This window comes from Gossypium hirsutum, chromosome A09, assembly GCF_007990345.1.
Source record: "Gossypium hirsutum isolate 1008001.06 chromosome A09, Gossypium_hirsutum_v2.1, whole genome shotgun sequence".
In the NCBI taxonomy this organism is placed as follows: Eukaryota; Viridiplantae; Streptophyta; class Magnoliopsida; order Malvales; family Malvaceae; genus Gossypium; species Gossypium hirsutum.
Window position 1 is genome coordinate 60,113,519 of NC_053432.1, and position 21,892 is coordinate 60,135,410.

At 31.1% G+C, this 21,892-nt stretch overlaps 4 protein-coding genes across 11 annotated transcripts; 1 reads left to right on the forward strand and 3 right to left on the reverse strand.

Annotated features, from left to right (window-relative positions):
* The first annotated feature begins 3,241 nt into the window (after positions 1 to 3,241).
* LOC107890256 (endonuclease 4) lies at positions 3,242 to 5,659 on the forward strand. 2 transcript variants are annotated; one of them, XM_016814734.2, is made up of 9 exons: positions 3,242 to 3,565; positions 3,987 to 4,167; positions 4,275 to 4,385; positions 4,454 to 4,509; positions 4,609 to 4,692; positions 4,827 to 4,919; positions 5,048 to 5,115; positions 5,204 to 5,277; positions 5,417 to 5,659. In XM_016814734.2, exons 1-9 carry the CDS (start codon positions 3,437 to 3,439, stop codon positions 5,536 to 5,538), a joined length of 918 nt encoding a protein of 305 aa, XP_016670223.1. In that variant the 5' UTR covers positions 3,242 to 3,436; the 3' UTR covers positions 5,539 to 5,659. The 2 variants fall into 2 exon arrangements, with proteins under 2 accessions (XP_016670223.1, XP_016670224.1); XM_016814735.2 differs by lacking the exon at positions 4,275 to 4,385 and having other exon boundaries at positions 3,248 to 3,565.
* Positions 5,660 to 5,688: 29 nt separating this feature from the next.
* Positions 5,689 to 7,457, reverse strand: LOC107890021 (secretory carrier-associated membrane protein). The gene is made up of 10 exons (XM_016814545.2): positions 7,368 to 7,457; positions 7,178 to 7,211; positions 6,872 to 6,994; positions 6,677 to 6,739; positions 6,496 to 6,589; positions 6,356 to 6,401; positions 6,212 to 6,279; positions 6,053 to 6,101; positions 5,890 to 5,955; positions 5,689 to 5,799 (listed from the first exon to the last, which is right to left on the reverse strand). The coding sequence occupies exons 1-10, from the start codon at positions 7,455 to 7,457 to the stop codon at positions 5,710 to 5,712; spliced, it is 723 nt and encodes a 240-aa protein (XP_016670034.1). The 3' UTR covers positions 5,689 to 5,709.
* Positions 7,458 to 10,885: 3,428 nt separating this feature from the next.
* Positions 10,886 to 13,242, reverse strand: LOC107890022 (secretory carrier-associated membrane protein). The gene is made up of 11 exons (XM_041076265.1): positions 13,160 to 13,242; positions 12,699 to 12,761; positions 12,472 to 12,505; positions 12,119 to 12,241; positions 11,937 to 11,999; positions 11,756 to 11,849; positions 11,632 to 11,677; positions 11,483 to 11,550; positions 11,314 to 11,362; positions 11,177 to 11,225; positions 10,886 to 11,070 (listed from the first exon to the last, which is right to left on the reverse strand). Exons 1-11 carry the CDS (start codon positions 13,160 to 13,162, stop codon positions 10,985 to 10,987), a joined length of 678 nt encoding a protein of 225 aa, XP_040932199.1. The 5' UTR covers positions 13,163 to 13,242; the 3' UTR covers positions 10,886 to 10,984.
* A 2,434-nt stretch (positions 13,243 to 15,676) lies between these two features.
* Positions 15,677 to 20,493, reverse strand: LOC107888995 (katanin p80 WD40 repeat-containing subunit B1 homolog KTN80.1). 7 transcript variants are annotated; one of them, XM_016813277.2, is made up of 16 exons: positions 20,204 to 20,490; positions 19,827 to 19,957; positions 19,608 to 19,725; positions 19,215 to 19,441; positions 19,031 to 19,133; positions 18,781 to 18,851; positions 18,634 to 18,708; positions 18,407 to 18,550; positions 18,187 to 18,313; positions 17,593 to 18,012; positions 16,971 to 17,440; positions 16,770 to 16,859; positions 16,534 to 16,646; positions 16,348 to 16,464; positions 16,175 to 16,243; positions 15,677 to 16,031 (listed from the first exon to the last, which is right to left on the reverse strand). In XM_016813277.2, exons 1-16 carry the CDS (start codon positions 20,226 to 20,228, stop codon positions 15,974 to 15,976), a joined length of 2,358 nt encoding a protein of 785 aa, XP_016668766.2. In that variant the 5' UTR covers positions 20,229 to 20,490; the 3' UTR covers positions 15,677 to 15,973. The 7 variants fall into 7 exon arrangements, 4 of the variants coding, with proteins under 4 accessions (XP_016668766.2, XP_016668765.2, XP_016668767.2 ...); XM_016813276.2 differs by having other exon boundaries at positions 16,749 to 16,859; XM_016813278.2 differs by having other exon boundaries at positions 16,774 to 16,848; positions 20,204 to 20,488.
* Positions 20,494 to 21,892: the final 1,399 nt, after the last annotated feature.

Below are 21,892 nucleotides of genomic sequence, written 5' to 3' on the forward strand. Positions count from 1 at the left end.
TTCAAACCTTCAAACCGGAATTCTCCCTTTTTCTTTTCTTTCTCCTTTCTTTCTTTCCTTCCATGCTTTTCGTTTGCCTATTCTGTTTGTTTTCTTTGTTTCATTTCTTTTTCTTTCTTTATTTACTATATATATAATAACAATAAAATATCTATATTAAAAATCTATTTAATAACAAATATTTATTTAATACTTATATGCATATATATATTATTACACTTGTACCAAATCATTTTTATACACTTATCTTTATTTGATTTATTTCATAATATAATATCAATTTAATAATAACAATAACATCAATATTTACTTAAATAATAAGTAAATACTTACATATATTACAAATGTATGTATAATATTTATTACACATATATTTTATTTTTATCACACACTTATCACAATTTAATTTATTTATCATATAAATATCTTATAATATAATTATAATAAATTAATTTAATATCATTTATTACTAATAAATATATATATTTTATAATTAAAGTCTAAGTAAAAATCTTAGATTTTTACTTTATATGCCACCTCATGCTAAATGGCATAATTGCCATTTTGGTCTTTTTTATTTTCTTTTAATCTAAAATTAAACTTTCACACTTTATTCAATTTAATCCTTTTATCCAATTATCTTTAATTAAGCTAAATTCACTTAATTAAACTCTAATTAACCACTCAATTAAATTTTTAAATATTTTTGATAAATATTTACGAATATGTTTTTTAGTAACGAAGACTCAAAAATACACTTTTCCGATAACTATAAAATTCGGGTTATTACAAAAAATAAATAAATGGTGAGAAATAGGTGAGGCTTGGTGCACTATGGGTCTCGAGGTAGATGGTTGGTCAGAATGGTGTGTAGGAGTTGAGGGAAAAATGGTGATGATAATAGTGTCGGGCAAAAGGGTGAGATAGTGAGTTTGTGATTGTTTCAATTAGATTTGGTTATTAGTTTTAGGTTGAAGGAAGGGTGGTTAGATGATGGAAGCTTCAATGTTTGTTGGTTGCGGAGAGAATAGGAAATGATGATGGCGAGAGTGAGTTTAAGATGATGGTTGACTAGAAGGTTAGGGGTGTGTAATGCTGAGAGTGAGAGAAGGTCCAATAAAAATTTATTTAATTTTTTGAATTTAAAATCAAATTTATAAAATGTGTAAACATTGAAAGGTTAAATTTATTATTAGGCTAATAAAAAAAACTCACAATAGCTTTCTATCTCTAAGCTAATAAAAATTAAGAGTGGCTAAAATATTTAATTTCAAAAGTTAAATAACTAATTCGAAAAAATTAGTAATTCGATGATCAAAATAGAACGGATTGTATAGTTGTGTAATGTCCCGAAAATATTAAATATTTTTTTATCCATTTTTGTAATTGCTAAGTGTTTGCTTCAATGGTTAAGGGCCTTGATATTGTGATAGGGGTCTTTGATTCGAATCTTTGTGTGGGTAATGGGATACATTTTTGGTTCGAATCTGATAAAGTATAGTTATTGGATTAGTGGGTTAGTTGGGATATGGAGGTTTTGGTTTTATTTTATTTTATTTTTATTAAATTTTAATTGAAATTAAAGAGGTTAAGTAGGAAAAAAAATGTGCTCCCATTTTGCACGTTTCTTTGTGTTTTCCCACTTTCTTTATTTTCTTTTTTCTTTTCTTTCTTTTGTTTCGGTTCTTGCGGCTCCATTCTACTATATTGTTTTTCTTCTTTCTAAGATAATTCATGTTACTGTTGGAAAAATTACATTTTTTGGTAACTTTGAGGCATATTCTCAATAGGTGAATGTGGAGAGTTGAATCATAATGTTATGGTTCATATTCTACTCATAAGACCTTTACAACGGTATATCATATGCTCAAAATGGTTGAGTGATGAATGAGAAATTGATACTCAAAGAAAGCTATTTGAAAATATTGTTGAGGAAAAATAAAAGGCTTAGATCCCACATTGGTTAAATACCAAAGTGTGGGATGTGTTTATATAAGTGAACTCTCTTAAAAGGCAATTGAATGACTAAACTTCTAACATTACTTTTCGTGCAATAGGGTGCAGGTCCACCCAACCTTGACGGGGGGTAGGGCGCATCCGCACAACGTGGGTGACGCGAAATGTTTGAACTAGTCGGGCCCATATAGGGCCTATGGATATTTTAGCTTAAAACGAATTTCTCAAATACGAAATTTTGTTGTTCTAAAAAATCTCTTTTTTCATATTTCGTGTTTTCTAAATATTCCTGTCACAGAAAAAAGGCATTGGTCGTGGTAGAGGTGCTACTACTTTGACCACTGCTTTTGCCGTATCCTAGGAAACTTTCGACCAACGTTACTCCAAGTATCATAGGGAACCGTGTTTCACGGGTCTCAACGTTTTGTAAAATCTCAATTCTCCTTTATTTCAATTGTTTATTATGGTTTTATTTGATTTTCATATTTGATAAATTAACTATGAATAATTCTGTTCATATTTTATTTTATGTGTGTTTATTTATAGTTAATTATTTTTGTTTGTTAACGTGTTTTGTCTAACAGTTACATCTTGATTGTTTTTATTCCCTTCATCAATTCTATTCTGCTCGGAGCTTGTTGCTTTACAATCCATTCTTATTGTGTTAATTCGGTATGTACTCGGGTAGGTAGAGATGTTAATCCCGATAATTGTTGAGTAAGTTGGGGTTTTTATTTTGGTTGTTATGGTAGTGATTATTGATGTTGGTTAATTTGTTGCATTTAGGGGAGAATCATGATACATTTGGCGTCCCTCCATCAATTGAGGAATTTTGAGGCCTTTGTTTGTTTTAAGGTGAGCATATGAATATGTTTGTGGAGGTGTTGATTGAGTTCAATGTGTTTGATTCACGATTAATTTAGTGCCTTGATAATGAAATTGATCATGTTAAATATCGTATTTAGGTTTTGGATTACTCGTGCTTGAATCGGCGTCAGAAAATACCCAAGTGTGTAACGAGAAACACGAAAAATAGTGAACGGCAAAATCTGAAAATCTGCCTAGTCGAAGCCACATGATTGTATGGTAGGCCATGTGTTGCACATGGTTATGTGACAAGCCATGTATAACACATGGTCTGGACTATTTGAGCTGTGTGGACCACATAGGCATGTGTGAGGCCGTGTGGGCCATACAGGCCTATAAGCCCAAAATTTTCAAAAGACAAAGATACTTTGCTGTACTTATTATTAATAATAAAATAATTAAGTTATTCTTCAACTTCGTTTTTTCTGGGAAACTATTTCGAAAGAGTTATTCTTCTTCTCACTTTTCTTTATACACAAGGAAAATAAAACTTTTGGACTCAGATTTTTCTATTCTTTTCCTTTCTTATCAACCAAACAAAAGAACCAACAAGAAAAACAAAACTTTCTTTGAACAAAAAAGCAGCCTTTTGAAACATTGCAGGATCCAGGAAATGGGTTTTAGAAGAATGGGTTGCCATGATCTACTATGGATTGTAAGGCTATTTTTTCTTATGCAATTAGTTCATGTGGTATTTAGTTGGGGAAAACATGGTCATTATGCTGTTTGCAAGATAGCTGAGGTCAGTCTTCATCTCTCTCTTTTAATGCGTTTAATTGGCCAGATCTTATATTACGATAAGATTATTATTTAAATTTTCAACATTTCGATAATTTTATTATTATATTTATTCTAATAATTTATTTATTAGTATATTAATTATTATTATTATAATTATAATACGATTACTTTTAATGAATTATTATAATTATATATTTACTTCTTAATATATAAATTTTATAAAAAGGAAAATTTAGTGAAATGTATTTCTATATAAATGTCAATCCATTTAGATAATTATATTATCAAATACAATTTTACATTCCTTAAATCAAATCTCTCTTTAATGATTTTCCTAGTATTTATGAACTGTAATTTGTCCATCAATAACATCATATGATTTAATTTTCGTAATATTCTCAAATGTTTCTTGATCCTTCAAGGGATATCTTACAAAAGATGCCACGGCTACAGTGAAAGAACTGCTCCCTGATTATGCTAATGGTGAGCTTGCATCTGTATGTTCATGGCCTGATGATATCAAGTGGTATTACCGCTGGTACTGGACCAGTCCCTTACACTATGTTGACACTCCAAGTTTCAAGTGTAACTACAACTACGGCCGTAAGTTCCCATGTTACGGGTATTAGATATAAATAGTTCAAGAAAAACGAAAAAGTCATAGCACGAGCTCCACATTTTCTGCCGACAATAATTAACCTTCCTTATAGGAGACTGCTATGATTCTTCTGGACGCAGAAATAATTGTGTAACTGGAGCAATTTTCAACTATACAAAACAACTATTTTCAGCTTATCAAGGATATAATCCCAATTTGAAATGTAAGTCTTGTTCATATATATATATATATGTACTGGTTTATCATATACTCTTCATCTGTTTGTGACAGACAATTTGACAGAGGCACTCATTTTCTTAGCTCATTATATGGCCGATGTTCATCAGGTTTGTTACTCATATCTGATACTTATATTCGAGTCTGAGTAACTTTGGATTTAGCGAGAAAATTTGTTACTTAAATCATCTTATCTTTTTTTGTTACAGCCATTACATGTTGGCTTCACAGGAGATTTAGGTGGGAGTATTCTTAAAGTTCGTTGGTATCGTAAGAAGACAAATCTACACCATGTGAGGACTTTTATCCAGCAGTCATACGAGTCCCGAGTTTATTGATTATGGATACTTGTATCCGACATGTGTGTTTGGGGTATATTTACTGTATCCATATGCAATTTTTATGCTGTACTTTCTCATTGTTGCAGGTTTGGGATACATTGATTATTGATACTGCAGTGAAGACATTCTATGGCTCAGATCTTTCAACGATGGTTCGAGCTATCCAAAGGAATATCACAGTAAGACGAGCAAGGCACTCAATATTCTGGTTTTCTGGTTTTTCTTTTTACCTCTTTGGGTTTAGAATTGTATATATGTTTCAAATACACCTATGGAAACTATGTTAAATGTCATAATTCATCTATAGGATGCTTGGTCCAGTGATATATCATCATGGAACTATTGTAGACATCACAAAAGAGTTTGTCCTAACCAGTAAGTACATATATATATATCACAACGTATTATGGATCTGTGTTACTCAAATTTGGATTACATGTTTGACATGCGTTTCGATATACAGGTATGCTGCTGAAAGTGTTAGGTTAGCATGTAACTTTGCGTATAAGAATGCTAAACCAGGAAGCATCTTAAAAGGTATTCTTTTTTTATCTGGAAATAGCTAACTCGATACAGCATTTTACGTAAGCCGTCATGGTTGGCAAAGGCTGAGATAATGCGATATACTTACATGATCACCACCTTTTAACACATTCTTCATAATTTTGTACCATAGATGATTATTTCCTCTCTCGGTTGCCTGTCGTGGAGAAGAGGCTCGCTCAAGGCGGGATTCGTCTTGCCGCTGTGCTCAACCAGCTATTTAATTTCGAAGTGAAAATCGGACAATCATTGTGATAAAAAAAATCAGAGAAGCATGTTTAAATGCTGTAAGCAACATTGCAATATATGTTCATTGCTCATACAAAACAATGTATTGAATGTAAATTTTTTAAATTCAACATTGAAATTGAATGATTAACTTGCAGAATAGTAATGTCCCTTTTCAATTGCAATGGCATGCTTTGATTAACTTTCTGCAGCCATTGCTATTCCTCTTGCAGCTCGGCTCTTCGCCTCTGCGGCCTTACCAGTACCTCGGAAAAACCTATATACTCTCTGCAAAAGATGAAAACATGGTTAAACACTAATTGCTAGAATGGACTAAGAAAAATCAAATAATAAGTGGTTTAAACATCGAAAAGAGACCTGAATGACCCAGATGCTTAACAGCGCCTCGGCACAGAAAAATCCGAACCCGACGAAGTAAAAGATCTGTACAAAGCAAACATCAATCATGGCTTAAGATATAAGCTTTCAACCAAAACTTCAAAAATGGAGAAATGAGATTTGAGAGCTTAGCTATCTTTACCCCAACCAGAGTATTGTGGCTCCAAACATATAACGCACTCAGTATTCCCCTGCAACAAGTCATAACAATCGATAAAGGATACCGTATATATCCGATACTGTTCATATATTTGAAGGGTCATTTCATCGTAACAAGTTACATCAAGTTTCTGGTGCTTACGGTAACGATAACCCTTGATAAAATATAGGAGGAGCAACAGCAGCAAAGATGCAGAAGCATATATGTAACTGAAACAAGAAAAGGAAAATGAAGAAATTGTATAAAATAGATGCTGACGAAGCTGCCATGTAAGTGCATTTTTACCATATAAAATATGAAAAACCATCCAAACCGAAATGCACTGTCTTTCCTGCAAGATGATCATGAAATGATAAGTTAAAAAAGACTGATAAGAAAAATTATTCAAAAAGATAAAAACTATATGATCATACAGGTTTGAATACCTGCAAGCGCGATATAGTGGGCGGTACCACAAAAAACAGGCTCCTGGTACCCCTACTACTAAGTAGATCATGGCAAGGAACCAGATTTCAATTCCTAAAAAGCAGATGTTTTTTAAGATTCAACACTCAGAATCTAAACAACAGATTACTGCCAATGTTAAAGCAGATTTGTAAATCCTACCTCTCCCTTTGAGGCTTGCAGCAGAAACAGATATGACATTCCAGAGAAGGCAAAGGATCACTCCTGCAGAAATTTACCACTCATCAAATAGGCATCATTTCATTACTATTATTAGTTCTTTAGGACCAAGTGAAATATATGCAATAAGCTATAATCTAAGCTTTGCATCTGACATGATGGGTTTACGTTGCATACCTAAGAAAGTGGCGAAAGCTACATATTGCATACGGTGTAGATAATCTTGTATTTCATTTGCAATATCAAGGTGTATGATTGGTAAAAATGGTGGCCAATTTTTTATATACAGAAAAACTCCAGCTGCATTTCAAAACAAGCTCAATGCTGTCGATTATCAGTGCTAATTGCCGAGACTATGTTAGCTGGACTCGAGTGAGTGACGCATACAGGTATATTTGGAGGGTCATAACTTAACTCAGTGTCTACTTTTAAGAAAAGATTAATCAAAGTGTGATGACTGAATAGCAAATACAAAAGTGTTACCTCTAGCAAGAGCTTCTTCTTTCTTTTTAACTTCCTGCATTCCCTCAAAAAATGAGTGAGAATTTCAGAACAAACTAATGCTTTAATGCCATTGTCTAGAACCCATATTTTGTTACTTAAAAAAGATCAATGATAGTTTCATAACCTGTAATTGATTCAATGTTTTTACCACACAAGTGAAGGTATTTACCTCCTCTCTTTTTCTGATTTCAGCTTCCTTGGCTTCAAGTTCTCTCTCTTTACGCTTTAAATACTGCATTTCAAACAGGGTAATGTTCATGAAAAAAAATGGATGATATTTCAGTTTCAGGTCATTGTAAACTTAGGAATTTGGGTGCTTTAATTACCGCTGCTTTATCAAGAGTGATGCCAATGGCTGGATTTGTTTGGATCATGGTTGACAGGTTCGTGTGAGTAATGTGAAGAATTCTGCAAGTTTACACCAAACTATACTGTTGAAATTTCCGATCATATATACATAAGTCAAATATGCTATTAGACCCTCTACTTTGTGTAAATTATGAATTTAGTCCTTTTATATTTTAATTTGATCAATTTTAGTTTACTTATACAACTAGATCATTCTTAGTATTTATATATATTTTTTTAATTTTGAAATTTCAGTTTTAACACAAACTTTAGTCATTAAATCTATTAATTGGCTATTTTTAGTCCTATGTGAAAAAAGTAAATTGACATAGCATTACACATGTTATAATATGTTTGCTGCATCAAATTTTGAAATTTAGCTAAAACTAAAATTTGAAAGGTATAAAAATCGAAAATGATCAAATTAAAGTTCCAAAATTAAATCCACCACTTGCACATATTACATGAATTAATAACAGAATTTAACCTATATCTCATATACACTATGTATATGAAAAAGGTTGAGAGAGAGAGAGGAAACTCACTGAAAAAGGATTGACTTGATCATTTTCTTCGCAGTCAAAAGGGTTCTTATCGTGCTGGGCAGCCATTAATAGGGTTTGAAGTATTTCTATAGAGACCAATGGAAATGCAATGCAAAGTAATATATTAATGTATGATCGGCAAATTGGGATTGCTCAAAAGGGAGGGGAAAATGTTCATTATATATACACCAGCGAATTGAAGGAACTTTGTCTTCATTAATAATATGTAACATTGCTTTGAAATTAAAGAGGGAACCCAATTTTGAAATTTGTTGTTATATGCTTGCTTCATTGTTTATGGATTATATATGTTTCGGTGTTCTCAGAGAAACATTAACATAGGGTGTTTATCCTCATTGAAAGTGGCGGAGCCACGGCTGCTAGCAGTGTCCCGATCTCCTAAATGAAATATTTTTTATTTAAATTTTTTATAATTTATAAAATTTTAAATTAGTAATAATAAAATTGTACTTTGACTTCTAAAAAATAATATAATTTTGATTTAATTCTTTAAAAATCATAAAGATATAGATTATTAAAATAGTAAAATTGTATTTTTACTATCTTAAAAATATATAACTTAATTCTGTCCCAATTTTTTTTTCTAGCTCCGCCACTGTTGATTGATTTCTTAAGACATAATGACTTATTTGGCTCTCCAATTTTACAAAAAGAAATTACACGGATTGTCAAATTACCCAAAATGGATTGAAAAGTTAACGTCTGTTAACTTTATTAACGTGACATACATGTGGATTTCCACGTGGGTGTCACATAAGCAATTAATTAATTTTTAAGATTCAAAAAAGTTATAAAAAATTATTTAAAATTTAAAAATTATTAAAATTATAAAAAAATATATTTTTTAAGATTTTTTATTTTAAAAAATTAATTGCTAACGTAGTCTACACGTGAGCTGCCACATCATCAAAGTTAATAGATGTTAACTTTTTTTATCCATTTTGAGGTGGTTTGATAAACAATACAATGTTTAAGAGTTAAAAAAAATGAAAGGTTAAAATAATTTTTTTTGTAAAGTTGGAGGTTTAAATAAATCATTATGTCATTTCTTAATTAAATTGAAGTCTAGGTTTTATTTTTGATATATACAATGTCGTAATTTGAAGTGATTTCAACTCTTGAATTTAAATTTAGGTTAATGAGCTCCAAGCGACGATTCAACGAGTGGTACAATTGATCAATACCCATCGACGAGTACAAAAAAAACATACCTTAGTTTTAAGTCAAATTGATAGTGAGTGTCAGAAATTATAGAAGAAAACTGTTTGAATTTTAGTTTGCAGATTTATAACATTAAATCTATTTCATAAAAAAAAGTTGAACTATAGAAGAGAAGGGGAATGAGAATTTTCGATTGATGTAGGTGGTGCGAACAAAAAAGGCTATTCAACAACTATCTTAACAGTTAAATAACTTAAATGAAAATTTTCAAATAGTTTAATGACTATTTTGTAACTTTTTGAAGTTGAGTGACCAAAATATAAACTTACCTATAGTTTAGTGATATTGAGTGTAATTTACCCAAATAATTAAGATATCAGTTAAGTCCTTAATTGAAAATTACAACTTATCAATTGTGTACTTAATTGAAAGCGAACAATTAATTGAAACATTAAAATATAGATTTTTGTCAAAGCACTAATAAATATTAGGAAGACAGAATAGAAAAATACTGACATAGAGAGTTTAATTAATTTTTAATTATTTTTGTTTAAAAAAATAAAAAATCGTTAAGTTTTATTTGGAATATACGGTTTAACTTGGAGTGACAATGACAACCGAATAAAAAAGGAAAATCATATCTTTTGTCTTCTATATGTGGAGAAGACAAATGAATGAGCTTTAAAAACAAATAAATACATCCAAAGAAAGCCTACATTTGGCAACATCAAACATACCATTGCTGTATAAATGTTTCAATAATTTGTTTTATTGTAGTTACAAATTTGGGAGAAATTTAAGGATAGAAAATAAATATTAATAAAATTAACAAATATTATTTTTTTTATTTAAGGGCGATTTGATAAATATTGTAAATTTAATAATTAAAAGAGACGAAAAATTAAAATGATTTTTTTCTTATAAAGTTAGAAAGTGTCATTAAAATATTTTTATTTGTTGAATATAGGACTCATATTCAATATCTTGAAATATTTGTCTTGTGAATTAAAATTCCGTAATTGTTAAATTATTTTAATATTTATATCAAATAGTATGGTTATGTATTTCGAAATATACAATTCATTGTTATGTGATTATGTAATCTAGTCTAAATATCACTTGCATGTGTTTGGTAGTTACAATTGGATCTCTTTAGTATTTTGTGTTATTATTAAATTAAATTAAATTCTTAGCGTTTTATTTTAAGATTATTTGTTATTAAGGACATCAAATTAAATTATCTTTATTTTGTATCAATGATAAACTTCATGAATCAAAATTAAAATCAAGATTTTCATTATATTAATCTCAATTTTTATTTTTAATCTCTTTTAGTTTTCTTTTAATTTCAAAATCCTCTTTTCAATTTATTTTGTTTTATTGATTAAATACTTTTTACCATTTTTTATAAATAAGATTCTTATTGCAAACCGTATAAATTGAATTACATTATCTGTACCAAAAAAAATACATAATTAACTGGTTCCAACATAAACAAATGTATTGAATGTAAATTTCTATACTTAGAAAACATTGAAATTGAATGATTTTACATCGTCAAACCACCCCACCCCCCCCCCCAAAAAAAAAAGAAAAAAAAATACAGCATCATTGTTCTTTTTCCAGAATAATAATGTGACCTTGCCATGGCAAGGGCTAGATGATGATCAACATGAGAGCTTGCTCAGCTATTTTATTTTATTTTGCTTCATTAACTTGCTGCAGCCATTGCTCTCCCTCTTGCAGCTCGGCTCTTTGCCTCTGCAGCCTTACCGGTTCCCCGGAAAAACCTGTACACTCTCTGCACAAGCCGAAAACATGGTTAACCAACGATTGTTAGAATAGCAAATATCAAATAACGTAGTTGACCAATAGTTAAAAAAGACCTGAAAGACCCAGATGCTTAACAGCGCCTCGGCACTGAATAATCCGAACCCGATAAAGTACAAGATCTGTGTAAAGCAAACATGGGTCATGGCTTAAGTTATATAAGCTTTCAAAAATGAAGAAATGAGATTTTGAAGGCGTAGCTATCTTTACCCCAAGAATAGCACTTTGGCTCATAGCATCTAATGCACTCAGTATTCCCCTGCATCATGTCATACAGGTCCGGCAAGCTATATTACTCAAACTCGAGTCTAAATGTAGGATACTTTAAGAAAATCTTAGAGTTGAAACAACGTAGCCGGAAAGTTAAAAAGGAACTTACGGTAACGAAAACCCTTGACGGAATATAGGCGGAGCAACAGCAGCAAAGATGCAGAAGCATATATGTACCTGAAACCAAAGGAACAGTTTATAATAGCTGCCATGCCAAAGCTTGGGGGTGATTACCGGATAAATAAAATGCAATTTTACCATATAAAATATGAAAAACCATCCAAATCTAAATGCACTGTCTTTCCTGCAAGATGATCATGAAATTAAAAATAGGAACATTATTCAAAGTTTGAAAGCTATATGATCATACAAGTTTGAGTACCTGCAAGCGCGATATAGTGGACGGTACCACAAAAAATAGGCTCCTGGTACCCCAACTAATAAGTAGATGATGGCAAGGAACCAGATTACAATTCCTAAAAAGCAGATGTTTTTTAAGATTCAACACTCAGAATCTAAACAACAGATTATTGCAAATGTTAAAGAAGATATGTAAATCCTACCTCTCCCTTTGAGGCTTGCAGCAGAAACAGATATGACATTCCAGACAAGGCAAAGGATCAATCCTGCAGAAATTCACCACATCATTCCAGTACTATTAATAGTTCTTTAGGACCAAGTGAAATATATGCAATAAGCTATAATCTAAGCTTTGCATCTGACATGAAGGGTTTACATTACATACCTAATAAAGTGGCGAAAGCTACATATTGCATACGGTGTAGATAATCTGGTATTTCATTTGCAATATCATGGTGTATGATTGGGAAAAATGGTGGCCAATTTTTGATATCCAGAAAAACTCCAGCTGCATTTCAAAACAACTGTTTAGTGTGGATGTCATCAGTGCTAATTGCCAAGACCATGTTAGCTGGACTCGAGCGAGTGATGTATACAGGTATGTTCCAATACGGATATGCTCAATTTTTTCAGGGTCATAACTAAACTTAATCGTTTATGGAGATTTTAGATAATTTTAACTCGAAAAATTTTCAAAAAGAGAAAAGATTAATCAAATAGAAAATACAAAAATGTTACCTCTAGCAAGAGCTTCTTCTTTCTTTTTAACTTCCTGCATTCCCCCCAAATATGAGTAAGCATCTTGTTAGTTATAAAGACTAGCACAAACACACTAGAATAACTATAATTAGAATGTAAAAAGATTGAAAATCGAAATATTTTAAGACATAAATCAGAATAAATCTAGACAGAATCCACCAGTGTTATTTAAGTACGGTGTTACTCGAATTTGTTCAGGTATTTACCTCCTCTCTCTTTCTGATTTCAGCTTCCTTGGTTTTAAGTTCTCTCTCTTTATGCTGTAAATTCTACATTTCAAATCAGACAAAAATCAAAAATAGTTAGAAAGTAAGGTTGAAATATGTTGTTAGTCCCTGTATTTATCCAGAATTTGAAATTTAATCCATGTACTTACAAAGTTAAAAAAATCAAGTTTTCTTATTTCTTTAATTTAAAAATCTCAATCCAATCATTAATATTATTAGTATTTTTTATCAAAATTTGTTACCTTGACATGTTGATTAGACTACCCTCATATGACGTACACTAACCAATTTAGCAAAAAAATTAATAGTATTGACAATTGGACCTAAATTTTAAAATCTAAAAAGTAGAGAGATTAGATTCTTAAAAATAAAAATATAAAAAATAAATTCCAAATTTTTTTGCTATAAACACCTATGACATATTTTAACATTTCAATTACCATTTCTTTATCAAGAGCAACGTCAATGGCTGGATGCCGATGACCATAATCAAAGTTGGCTGGTTCATGAGGTAATGCCGAAAGCCTTGAGTGTGAATAATGTGAAGGGTTCTGCAAGAAAATTTTTTATTTTTAAACAATTATACAATCATTTTACTGTAAATATTTGTCTAATTATATTTTAGTCCCTCTATTATATTGAAATTGAGATTTAATACCTTTAGTTTAGTTTGACATAATTTTTTACATGTTAGGCTGTTAATCTCTGTACTTGTATAAAATTTGAACATATCAATGCATCATATTTTAACCACAACATTATAAAAGTAAAAGGATCAATCCAAATTTTCAGCATAGTAGAGGGACTAAAATAAAAATTAGACCTATTTTGTTTTGTTGGTAAAAACTCAAAATGGAAAATAAAAATAAGATTTCAAGTTACTGTACATGTATATTATATATATATGGAAAGGGTTGAGAGAGAGAGAGGGAACTCACTGAAAAAGGATTGACTTGATCATCTTCTTCGTTGTGAAAAGGGTTCTTATCGTGGTGAGCAGCCATTAACAGGGTTTGAAAGTATTTTCTATAAAGACTAATGGAAATGAAAAGTTATATTATTGTATAAGAAGCAACTTTGGGTTTGCTCAAAATGGGATGGCAAATGCTGTTATATATATAAATATATATATACAGAGAAATGAAGGAACACTTGTCTTCATCATCATTAAAAAAAAAGGGTGTATTTGCTTTGAGGTTAAAGAGAAAAACGAAATTTAGAAACGAGAAGGTCGACGGCAAGAAAATAGCAGATGATATTATATTTATTTCTTGGCATTTTGTTGAAACAAACGGATTGATCGAAGAAATTGATTTGTTGCTTTATAGCTTGTTTCATTGTATATGTTGGAGAGCGAATAGGATTTACCTATAAGGTCTATTAACTAAAATTTGGGTTTTGATTTTGTGGAATAATTCCAAATTAAGTTCTTTAACATTTACCTTTTTTTTCATCAATTTGATTATTATTATTATTATTATTATTATTATTATTTTAGCTAAATTTAAGTATTAATCTTTAAAAAAGAGTCAAATCACTTTTTTTAATAGAATGCTGATTAAAATATTGTTTTTTAAACAATATTGATATGTCAATCTGTATAGTAAGTAAATATCTAAAAAAAAAAAGCGGCATGAAGTTCACCTAAATCATCGTGTGAGTTGCTATGTTTAAAAAGTTTAACATTTTAGTTAATATTTTTATTAAAAGAATTAATTCGATATTTTTTTAAATGTTGATGATCAAAATCAACTCTTTTTAAAAGGTTGAAGATAAAATTTAACTAAACAAAAAAAAATAAACTGAAAAAAGATGTAAACAATTAAAAATTAAATTTATCATTATAAAATTAACAACTATGTGTAAATAACATGTGAGGATTCTCGATTTTTATTTTTAATCATAAAGTTAAGATTGTGAGTAATTTGTGATCAAAATCCTACTATGCTTAAATAATGTGAAGTTAAATCTCATTAATTTATTTTAGTTTGTTGTGACGATGGTAACGATTGATGGTAGTAATAATGTATAGATTTATTATGAATTCCGTGAATTTATCGATGAACAAGTGTATGGAGAGCAAGTTTTTTAAAATCGAATTGAGGGTGAAATTATCTATGGATCGATATAATTAGTTCGGATAGTTTTATTAAATAAATTATTAAAAATTAATAAAAATAAAATATTATTGAAAATTCCATTTAATTATCAATTCAATTGAATTTTTTAACTCATTTGAACCAGTTTATTCTAATTCTCGACTTAATTGATACCTCGATAATTTTTTAGTTCAATTGATTTGACCGGTCAATCTAATTCAATTTAGATATTATTGAATAAGAGGTGGATCTCTATAGGAGTGTGGGAGGATTTGGCCTCAAAAAATTTATGAAATTGTAATTAAATCTTTTATTTTTATTTTTTGAAATTTTAATTAAACTCTCAAAATTTTTTAAAAAAATTTCTTTTAAATTTTTTGTAAATTTTAGTTAGACACCAAATTTTTTAGAATTTCTTTTATTAAACTCTCTACTAAAATTTTTAATTAAACCCTCCAAGAGTTAATCCAAAATCCGCCGGTAGGTCAACTCCAAACTATCGTGAAATAAACAAATATGCAAAGCAAGTCAAACTCAAGGAGAATGGACCATTATTTTGGGCATCATTCGCTTGTTGTAATATGGAGTGACAAGGACATCCAATTTTTTTAAAGACACCAAAAAAACCACCCTATCTTTTGTCTTTCATGAAATTGAAACATTAATACAATGCATTTGTAAGAAATTCAGAAACCTTAATGATCATTCTCTAGTACGATGTTGACCAACAAAGACAGATGAGTGCTACTTTTACCAGCTTCAAAGAAATAAAAAACCTACTTCCAAATAAAGCCTACATTTGGCACCATCAAATGAAGATTAAGACAATATGTATGTATGTATGTATGTCACAGAATATTAACAGAAGAGAATATTTGCATTGGCACTTGCTTACAGAGTTGCATTCATACATTTTTTTTAACGAAGAGCTTACAAACAACAATATATAGCATCAAAGAATGACAAGGCAATTTCCATCTTCAAGTTGTAACCGGCTCGAGTGCTGATGCTTACCGAGCTAGCAGTCGGCTACCACCAAAAGCAGGCAGCGCAAAATATAGTAAAGTCACAACCAGCAAACACTAGCACTCGAGTCAATTTTTCATGCTTCAGCTGCAAACTGTTTAGATGGTGCCTGGTCGGGAACTTCCTTTGTCATTCTTGAAGAACTAGATTCAGTTCGTGTGCACATCGAGCTATGGTACCACCTCTCCTGTAGTAACACAAAGGAAATACCTATTTTTCATGGGGGATATGTTGATATTATTTAAATATCATCGTATGCAAACTACCATTGAGGATATCGAGTAATCATTATAACGTTGGATTCGATTAGAAAATGTATTAGCATCTTACCTTTGGAGCAGTGGGAGAAGTTTGTGAATCTTCTCCAGTTGCATGGAACATTGGTTGCAGCATTCTCGCCTGCGCTCAGAAGAAAAATATTCGGTTCATTGCGGCTTTTTCAATCACAATAGATGAGAAACCATAAATGCAGGTATTTGTAAATCAGTATTAATCAATAGCACCTTTGCTCGCCGTGAAGATCAACACTGACACTGCGTGGAGCCAAAGCAGTTAAGCGTATCACAGGACCAAAAACTGCTACAAGCTTCAGTAGCATCTCCAACGAGACAATTACGTGCCTGCATTTTCATATCTCAAGCATTACAAGAACAATTACAACAAGAACTACAGGTTTGCTCTGAGATTACCTTTCGATTTTGCTATCTAATAAGCCGGTAAGCACCGGAAGTAGGCTGGAGAACAGATCTAAGGTGAGAATCTCCATTTTTTGCATGAAAACACTGACCGAATCTACTTGCACCTGCACCACAAATAATTTGAGACTTATCTAGAGACAACATGCAAGAAAAGCCTCTAGGTAGTACTTGCAAACCATCAACAATAACAGCATAAAGCAACACACATGAAATCTTCCCATAAATACCCACAGAATGGTCTGGCAGCTTCCGTAAGGCATCGATTGCACCTTTGATATCATTCTTTTCCCAAAAAAGCCGCACGACCTACATGCTAACTGTAAATCAATCAAGAAATCCAACAAAAGAATGACAAAAATATGAATGATGGAGGTTTCATTTCCCAGTTTCTTTTTACAAAAGCAACACTATATACAGCCAAAGTTTACCTGTAACTTTGTCAAGCGTGACCGGAGAGTGCTTACGAATATGTCGTGTGTTTGCATCACGTTATCAGTTATGCTGCCATCGGTAGCAGAGCTCGGTTCACCCTTTGGAACTTGGCTTTCAATAATACTGAAATTCTCATCATTAGAAGAATTCAATCCTCTCAAAGGAATGTGATTTTCAGTGATTGTAGCAGAGGTTGCTTCCCTTTGAGAAAATTGATTTGAAATGATCCCATCCGAAGCATATGTTGATTCCTTTATAGAAATGGTAGTAACGATGCCACTAGATGCATGGCTAGAAATTTGATCTCCAGTAATGCTACCCTTAGAGCTACAAGTTGATTCCATTCTAGAACTTCGATTTCCGGCACAGTTCCCATTATCACTTGCAAGATCACGACCGCTATTTAATTTTTCTTGTCGTTCAAACCTCTCAACCAAACTGCGTGTTCGCCCTCGGACAACCGCCACTGCCAAAGAAGAAATTTCTAGTATCACTACATCATCTAGTTTATATCTGATAAGACTTGTCTTGAATGAAAGAACAATATCAGTATATAATTATATAAGGAAATATGTAACCATAGAAGCAAATGACAACATGGTATAAATCAAAACTTACAAATATCTTGATTAGGGGATGTCCTAGTTTCAGAATCCAGATCCATTGCACTATCTAACCCGGTTTTCATATCACTAGGAGTTCCGGGTTCAACTGCAGCTGACAGCTTTTCAACCTCTAAATTGTTGAAAGATAGTCTTCTAACATGACCTGGTTTGAGCAACATGCCTGATTTTGTCCCTGAAAAGGTAATAGATTCTTCTCCGGTATTCGTATAGTCTTTATCGACATCCTTCAGAACAACACTCGGCTTGGTAACAGACTTGTCACCCGATTGTCCATTGGATTTAATATTAAGTCCTGCTCCAGGACTCTGGTTCTCTGCTGCCTGATCTTTTTCATTGGCATCCAATGGCAGTACCGGTTTCGGAGATTTCAAAAAGACAGCTTTTTGCATAACAACGGAGTAACCACCAGCAGCTTATGGCAGAAATGACAACATCACGTCAGAAAAATTATAGCTAAAGGCTTTCACATAAACTATATATTTGGAAACTAAATTATCTTCTTCACATTTATTTGTCATCAGTGGAGCAATATTTAGACGAACCAGTTCAAAAGGACAAAACCAAAGCAACAGAAAAGAGAACTTACTGTCAACATATATGTTCTTAATTTCCTTTGTCTCGTAATCAGGCGATAAGGGCCGTGATCCCAAAGTTGACCTCATGAAATTCCCTGCTTTCTCCATATGATCTTTTTGTCCAAATGGCACAATATGCTGAGACATGCACAAACAAGGCTTATACTTGATCAACAATTCAACATTGAACCAACATAAAAGGAATATGAGTTAAGAAACCAATACAAATACCGCTATATCTGCTATCCAAACTCCGACCGAATTTCGATAATACGAACAACCCAAAAGTTTGCCTTTATTTATGCAGAGGTCACCGAGTGTCGACCATCCCATATCAGCAGAATTATGACAAACTATTGGCTCCCATGAGTAAACCTACAATTATGAAAAAGAAAATTGAGATGTTTGCTATTTGATTTCAGATAGAATCTAACCGGTTTTACAATGGAGGATAAAACCTTAAAGCCATCATCTGATCCACAGAAAAGGGTTTTCCCATCAGGGTGAAAGGTAACTGACCGAGCCCCTTTAGCCTGAAACATAAACATTTCATTGAAGCATGATGAAAAGGCTAATTACATCAACTATGGGGGTCTTATGTATACCTCAGGTTTGGAAGATCCAATCAGTTCAAAGGTCTCTAAATCCCAGAATTTCACTGTTCTATCTGCTGAACCTGAAAATTTTGGTCACATATCAGTTAGGTTGTTCCCAAGAAAGTGCTGGTCTCTAGAGGCATAAAGAGGACTAAAACAATGCACAAATATTGGATTCATATGCTCCACATACAAAATGCCAAAAGGAACAAAGTACAATGCATGAGGCACTTAAGGAGTCCTACTGAATCAGGCTCACCTGTGGCAAGGAGAAACTCAAGAGGATGGAAGTTGATGGAACGAATATGTCCTTCGTGAAACTTGAACTCATTCAAGAGTTTCCCGGCAGTAAGATCCCACACCTATTCAGCAGTGAAAAGATGGATATGATTATACTAAACAAACTGATGATTGATTCAATGCAGATTATGATCTCATGTTACCTTTACAACATTATCGAATCCACCCGAAACTACCCAGCGGCCATCAGGAGAGAATCTAATCGAGCTAATGCCTCGAGTATGGCTCTTGTATGTATGAATGCACCCCTTCTTTCTAATATCCCATATCTTTAGACTTTTGTCCATGGAACCAGAAGCAAAGAACTCACCAAATGGATGGAAATCCATGGCAGTGCAATTAGATCTGTGTCCAGTAAATCCGCGAACCACTACACTTCAAGAACATCAAGCATTTTATAATTTACTTCAATTAGATATAAACAGGAGGTATCTTATCCAGAATTATTCTTTTTGTCTACACCTAAGAAACACTATAGCATACAGGTTCAATGCACAGCCCATGACATGATTTCCAGGCAGAAATCAATGACTTACTCTTAGTTTCTTCGAGATCCCAAAGCTTTATCGCACCCGCAGATGCTCCAGCAAGCACCGAAACTTCCCCGGAATCGAAAACTAACGATTCAACCGGACTAGAATGACCACAAAGACTCTGCGCATCAATACACTTATTCAAGCTCCAATATATATACATATATTTAACACTTATTCTTATAAGCATCTATTTATCCAAAAATTAAATTAAAACTTTACCATTAAAGAGGTGGTTTTCCCAATTGCCCAAACATATACTTTATGATCATCTCCACCTGTAATAAGAAGTTTAAATGTCTTTTTTCCTATACTTAAACAATTCACGTTTGCTGTATGAGCCACAATTTCCTCTATATTCATTTCATCAAGGAAGCAACTAAAGTAATAAACCAAATGCAAATGCCTTTAAGTTTTCATATTTACATTAAATTAAAAAAGAAAAGGAATTTTTTTTCTTCAACTTGAGATTACTTGAGCTCAACTAACACTGGTGATTTTTATTTTTTTTTTCATTTTCCTCTAATTTCTTTACAGCATTTCAATAATAATGACGAAAAATTAAAAACACACACACAAGAATTTAAGGTAAAGGATACGCAGCTTATATCCACGCTTCGCCATTTTTCAACGAAACAAAATCCAGAAACGAGATCGGGAACGAATCTGGAATTATAATTAACTTCACTTCACTAGAAGTTGTTCCTAAAGGGTAAACTTTAATTAAAAAATTCGAAAACTTGGAAAAAGAAATTACTTTTCTTAGAATGCAATACCAAGAAAATCTAGAAATCAAAATTCTGGTGAGAAATTGAATATAAAATAGAAATAAAAAAATGCTTGCTTTTCTTTTTCTTTTTCCTTTTTGGAATATGAGGACGAAAGACAATAAAGTATAAATAAACTATTAAATTCAGAATTTCGTCGACTATGATTGATCCTCTGTTTATTATTCATACTAAAATACCATTTTTTGTCTTTTGCTGTCGGAATTCCCAAATTTACTTAATTGCCATTGTCTTCTTTACTCTTGCCCCACTATTAACGGTTTAATTCGATAAGGTTGATCAATTTTTTTAGGTTAAAATATGTTGTCAGTCCCTGTAATCTGACAAAATTTGATATTTAGCCCTTCTATTTAAAAAGTTAATACTCTTTTTTATTTAAAATGTGTTTTTTATCAAAATTTATCAACTTGATATTTTGATTAGACTATCCTCATATGACATGGCATATGATTGGTAGAAAATAGCTGCTATAAATGGAATTTTTTTTAGAAAACCTACCAATAATGATAATGATTAGACTAGAATTTTAAAATTAAAAAAAAATAAAAATAAAATTAATTTTTTAACTTTTAAATATAAGGACTAACATAATATTTTAACCATTTTTTATTTTAATTTATTTAACTCATCCTTATGAACAATATTAATGCAATCAATTAATATATCAACTTAAATACAATGATTTTATATTTAAAAAACGATAATAAATATATTATAAAATATAAATACATTAAAATAATAAAAATATATATTAAATATTAAGACGATTAAATAGTTCAGTTTAATTATAAAATTTAATGGTTAATAATTGATCAACATAACTAAATAAATCGATACTACAATTGATTTAAACCCCTAGTCCCTAAATTAATTTAATCAAATTTATCAGATGAGTCAATCTTAACCAACTTATGCTCTCCCTTAGGAATGACCTATTGAACATTCATAAAATTTTGTCAATGCGGAGTTAATTTAATAGTAAAATTGAAATTTAAAATTTTTAAGATTTTAAATTCGAGTCTCACTTTATATAAAATATATATGGATTTTTTTAAAAAAATTTATTCCGATTTAAGTTTCACCAAACAGTTCTAAATTTAGATATTTTTTTGGTCATCTAAACATGTTTTAAAAAATCTATAATATTTTTAATATTTTTCATATAATTCCTAGTACTACCTGTACCTTAAACCCATAAAATGAAGAATAATACGCATTTAAGTGCAACCAAATTCACATATTTCTAATTGTTGCAATAGTAATAATGTCAACTGAACTAAAACTCTGTCATTAAGATTTTTAATATTTAAATTTCAATTATATAATCCTTCCAATTTATTAAATTATTTTTTAAATATAAAAATGTAAAATGAAATAAGAATTAAATATGTACATACTATACATGAAATATTTTGATTAATTAACCCTATAAATAAAATTAATTGAATTTAGGACATTATCTTAATTATAAATAGAATCAACTCTGTTGTATTTTGAGTA

What these genes read in the sequence shown, in the direction of transcription:
- LOC107890256 (XM_016814734.2), top strand. Translation starts at nt 3,437, where the DNA reads ATGGGTTTTAGAAGAATGGGTTGCCATGATCTACTATGGATTGTAAGG. An exon ending in CTGTTTGCAAGATAGCTGAG is followed by an intron (nt 3,566 to 3,986) that starts GTCAGTCTTCAT and finishes TGATCCTTCAAG; the next exon opens with GGATATCTTACAAAAGATGC. An exon ending in AAAAGAGTTTGTCCTAACCA is followed by an intron (nt 5,116 to 5,203) that starts GTAAGTACATAT and finishes TTCGATATACAG; the next exon opens with GTATGCTGCTGAAAGTGTTA.
- LOC107890021 (XM_016814545.2), bottom strand. Translation starts at nt 7,457, where the DNA reads ATGAACATTACCCTGTTTGAAATGCAGTATTTAAAGCGTAAAGAGAGA. An exon ending in AAATCAGAAAAAGAGAGGAG is followed by an intron (nt 7,212 to 7,367) that starts GTAAATACCTTC and finishes GAGGGAATGCAG; the next exon opens with GAAGTTAAAAAGAAAGAAGA. An exon ending in CCACTATATCGCGCTTGCAG is followed by an intron (nt 6,402 to 6,495) that starts GTATTCAAACCT and finishes ATCATCTTGCAG; the next exon opens with GAAAGACAGTGCATTTCGGT.
- LOC107890022 (XM_041076265.1), bottom strand. An exon ending in CCACTATATCGCGCTTGCAG is followed by an intron (nt 11,678 to 11,755) that starts GTACTCAAACTT and finishes ATCATCTTGCAG; the next exon opens with GAAAGACAGTGCATTTAGAT. An exon ending in CAGTGCCGAGGCGCTGTTAA is followed by an intron (nt 11,071 to 11,176) that starts GCATCTGGGTCT and finishes TTGTGCAGAGAG; the next exon opens with TGTACAGGTTTTTCCGGGGA.
- LOC107888995 (XM_016813276.2), bottom strand. Translation starts at nt 20,228, where the DNA reads ATGGCGAAGCGTGGATATAAGCTGC. An exon ending in TAAGAACATATATGTTGACA is followed by an intron (nt 18,013 to 18,186) that starts GTAAGTTCTCTT and finishes TTCTGCCATAAG; the next exon opens with CTGCTGGTGGTTACTCCGTT. An exon ending in CACGCTTGACAAAGTTACAG is followed by an intron (nt 16,860 to 16,970) that starts GTAAACTTTGGC and finishes ATTGATTTACAG; the next exon opens with TTAGCATGTAGGTCGTGCGG.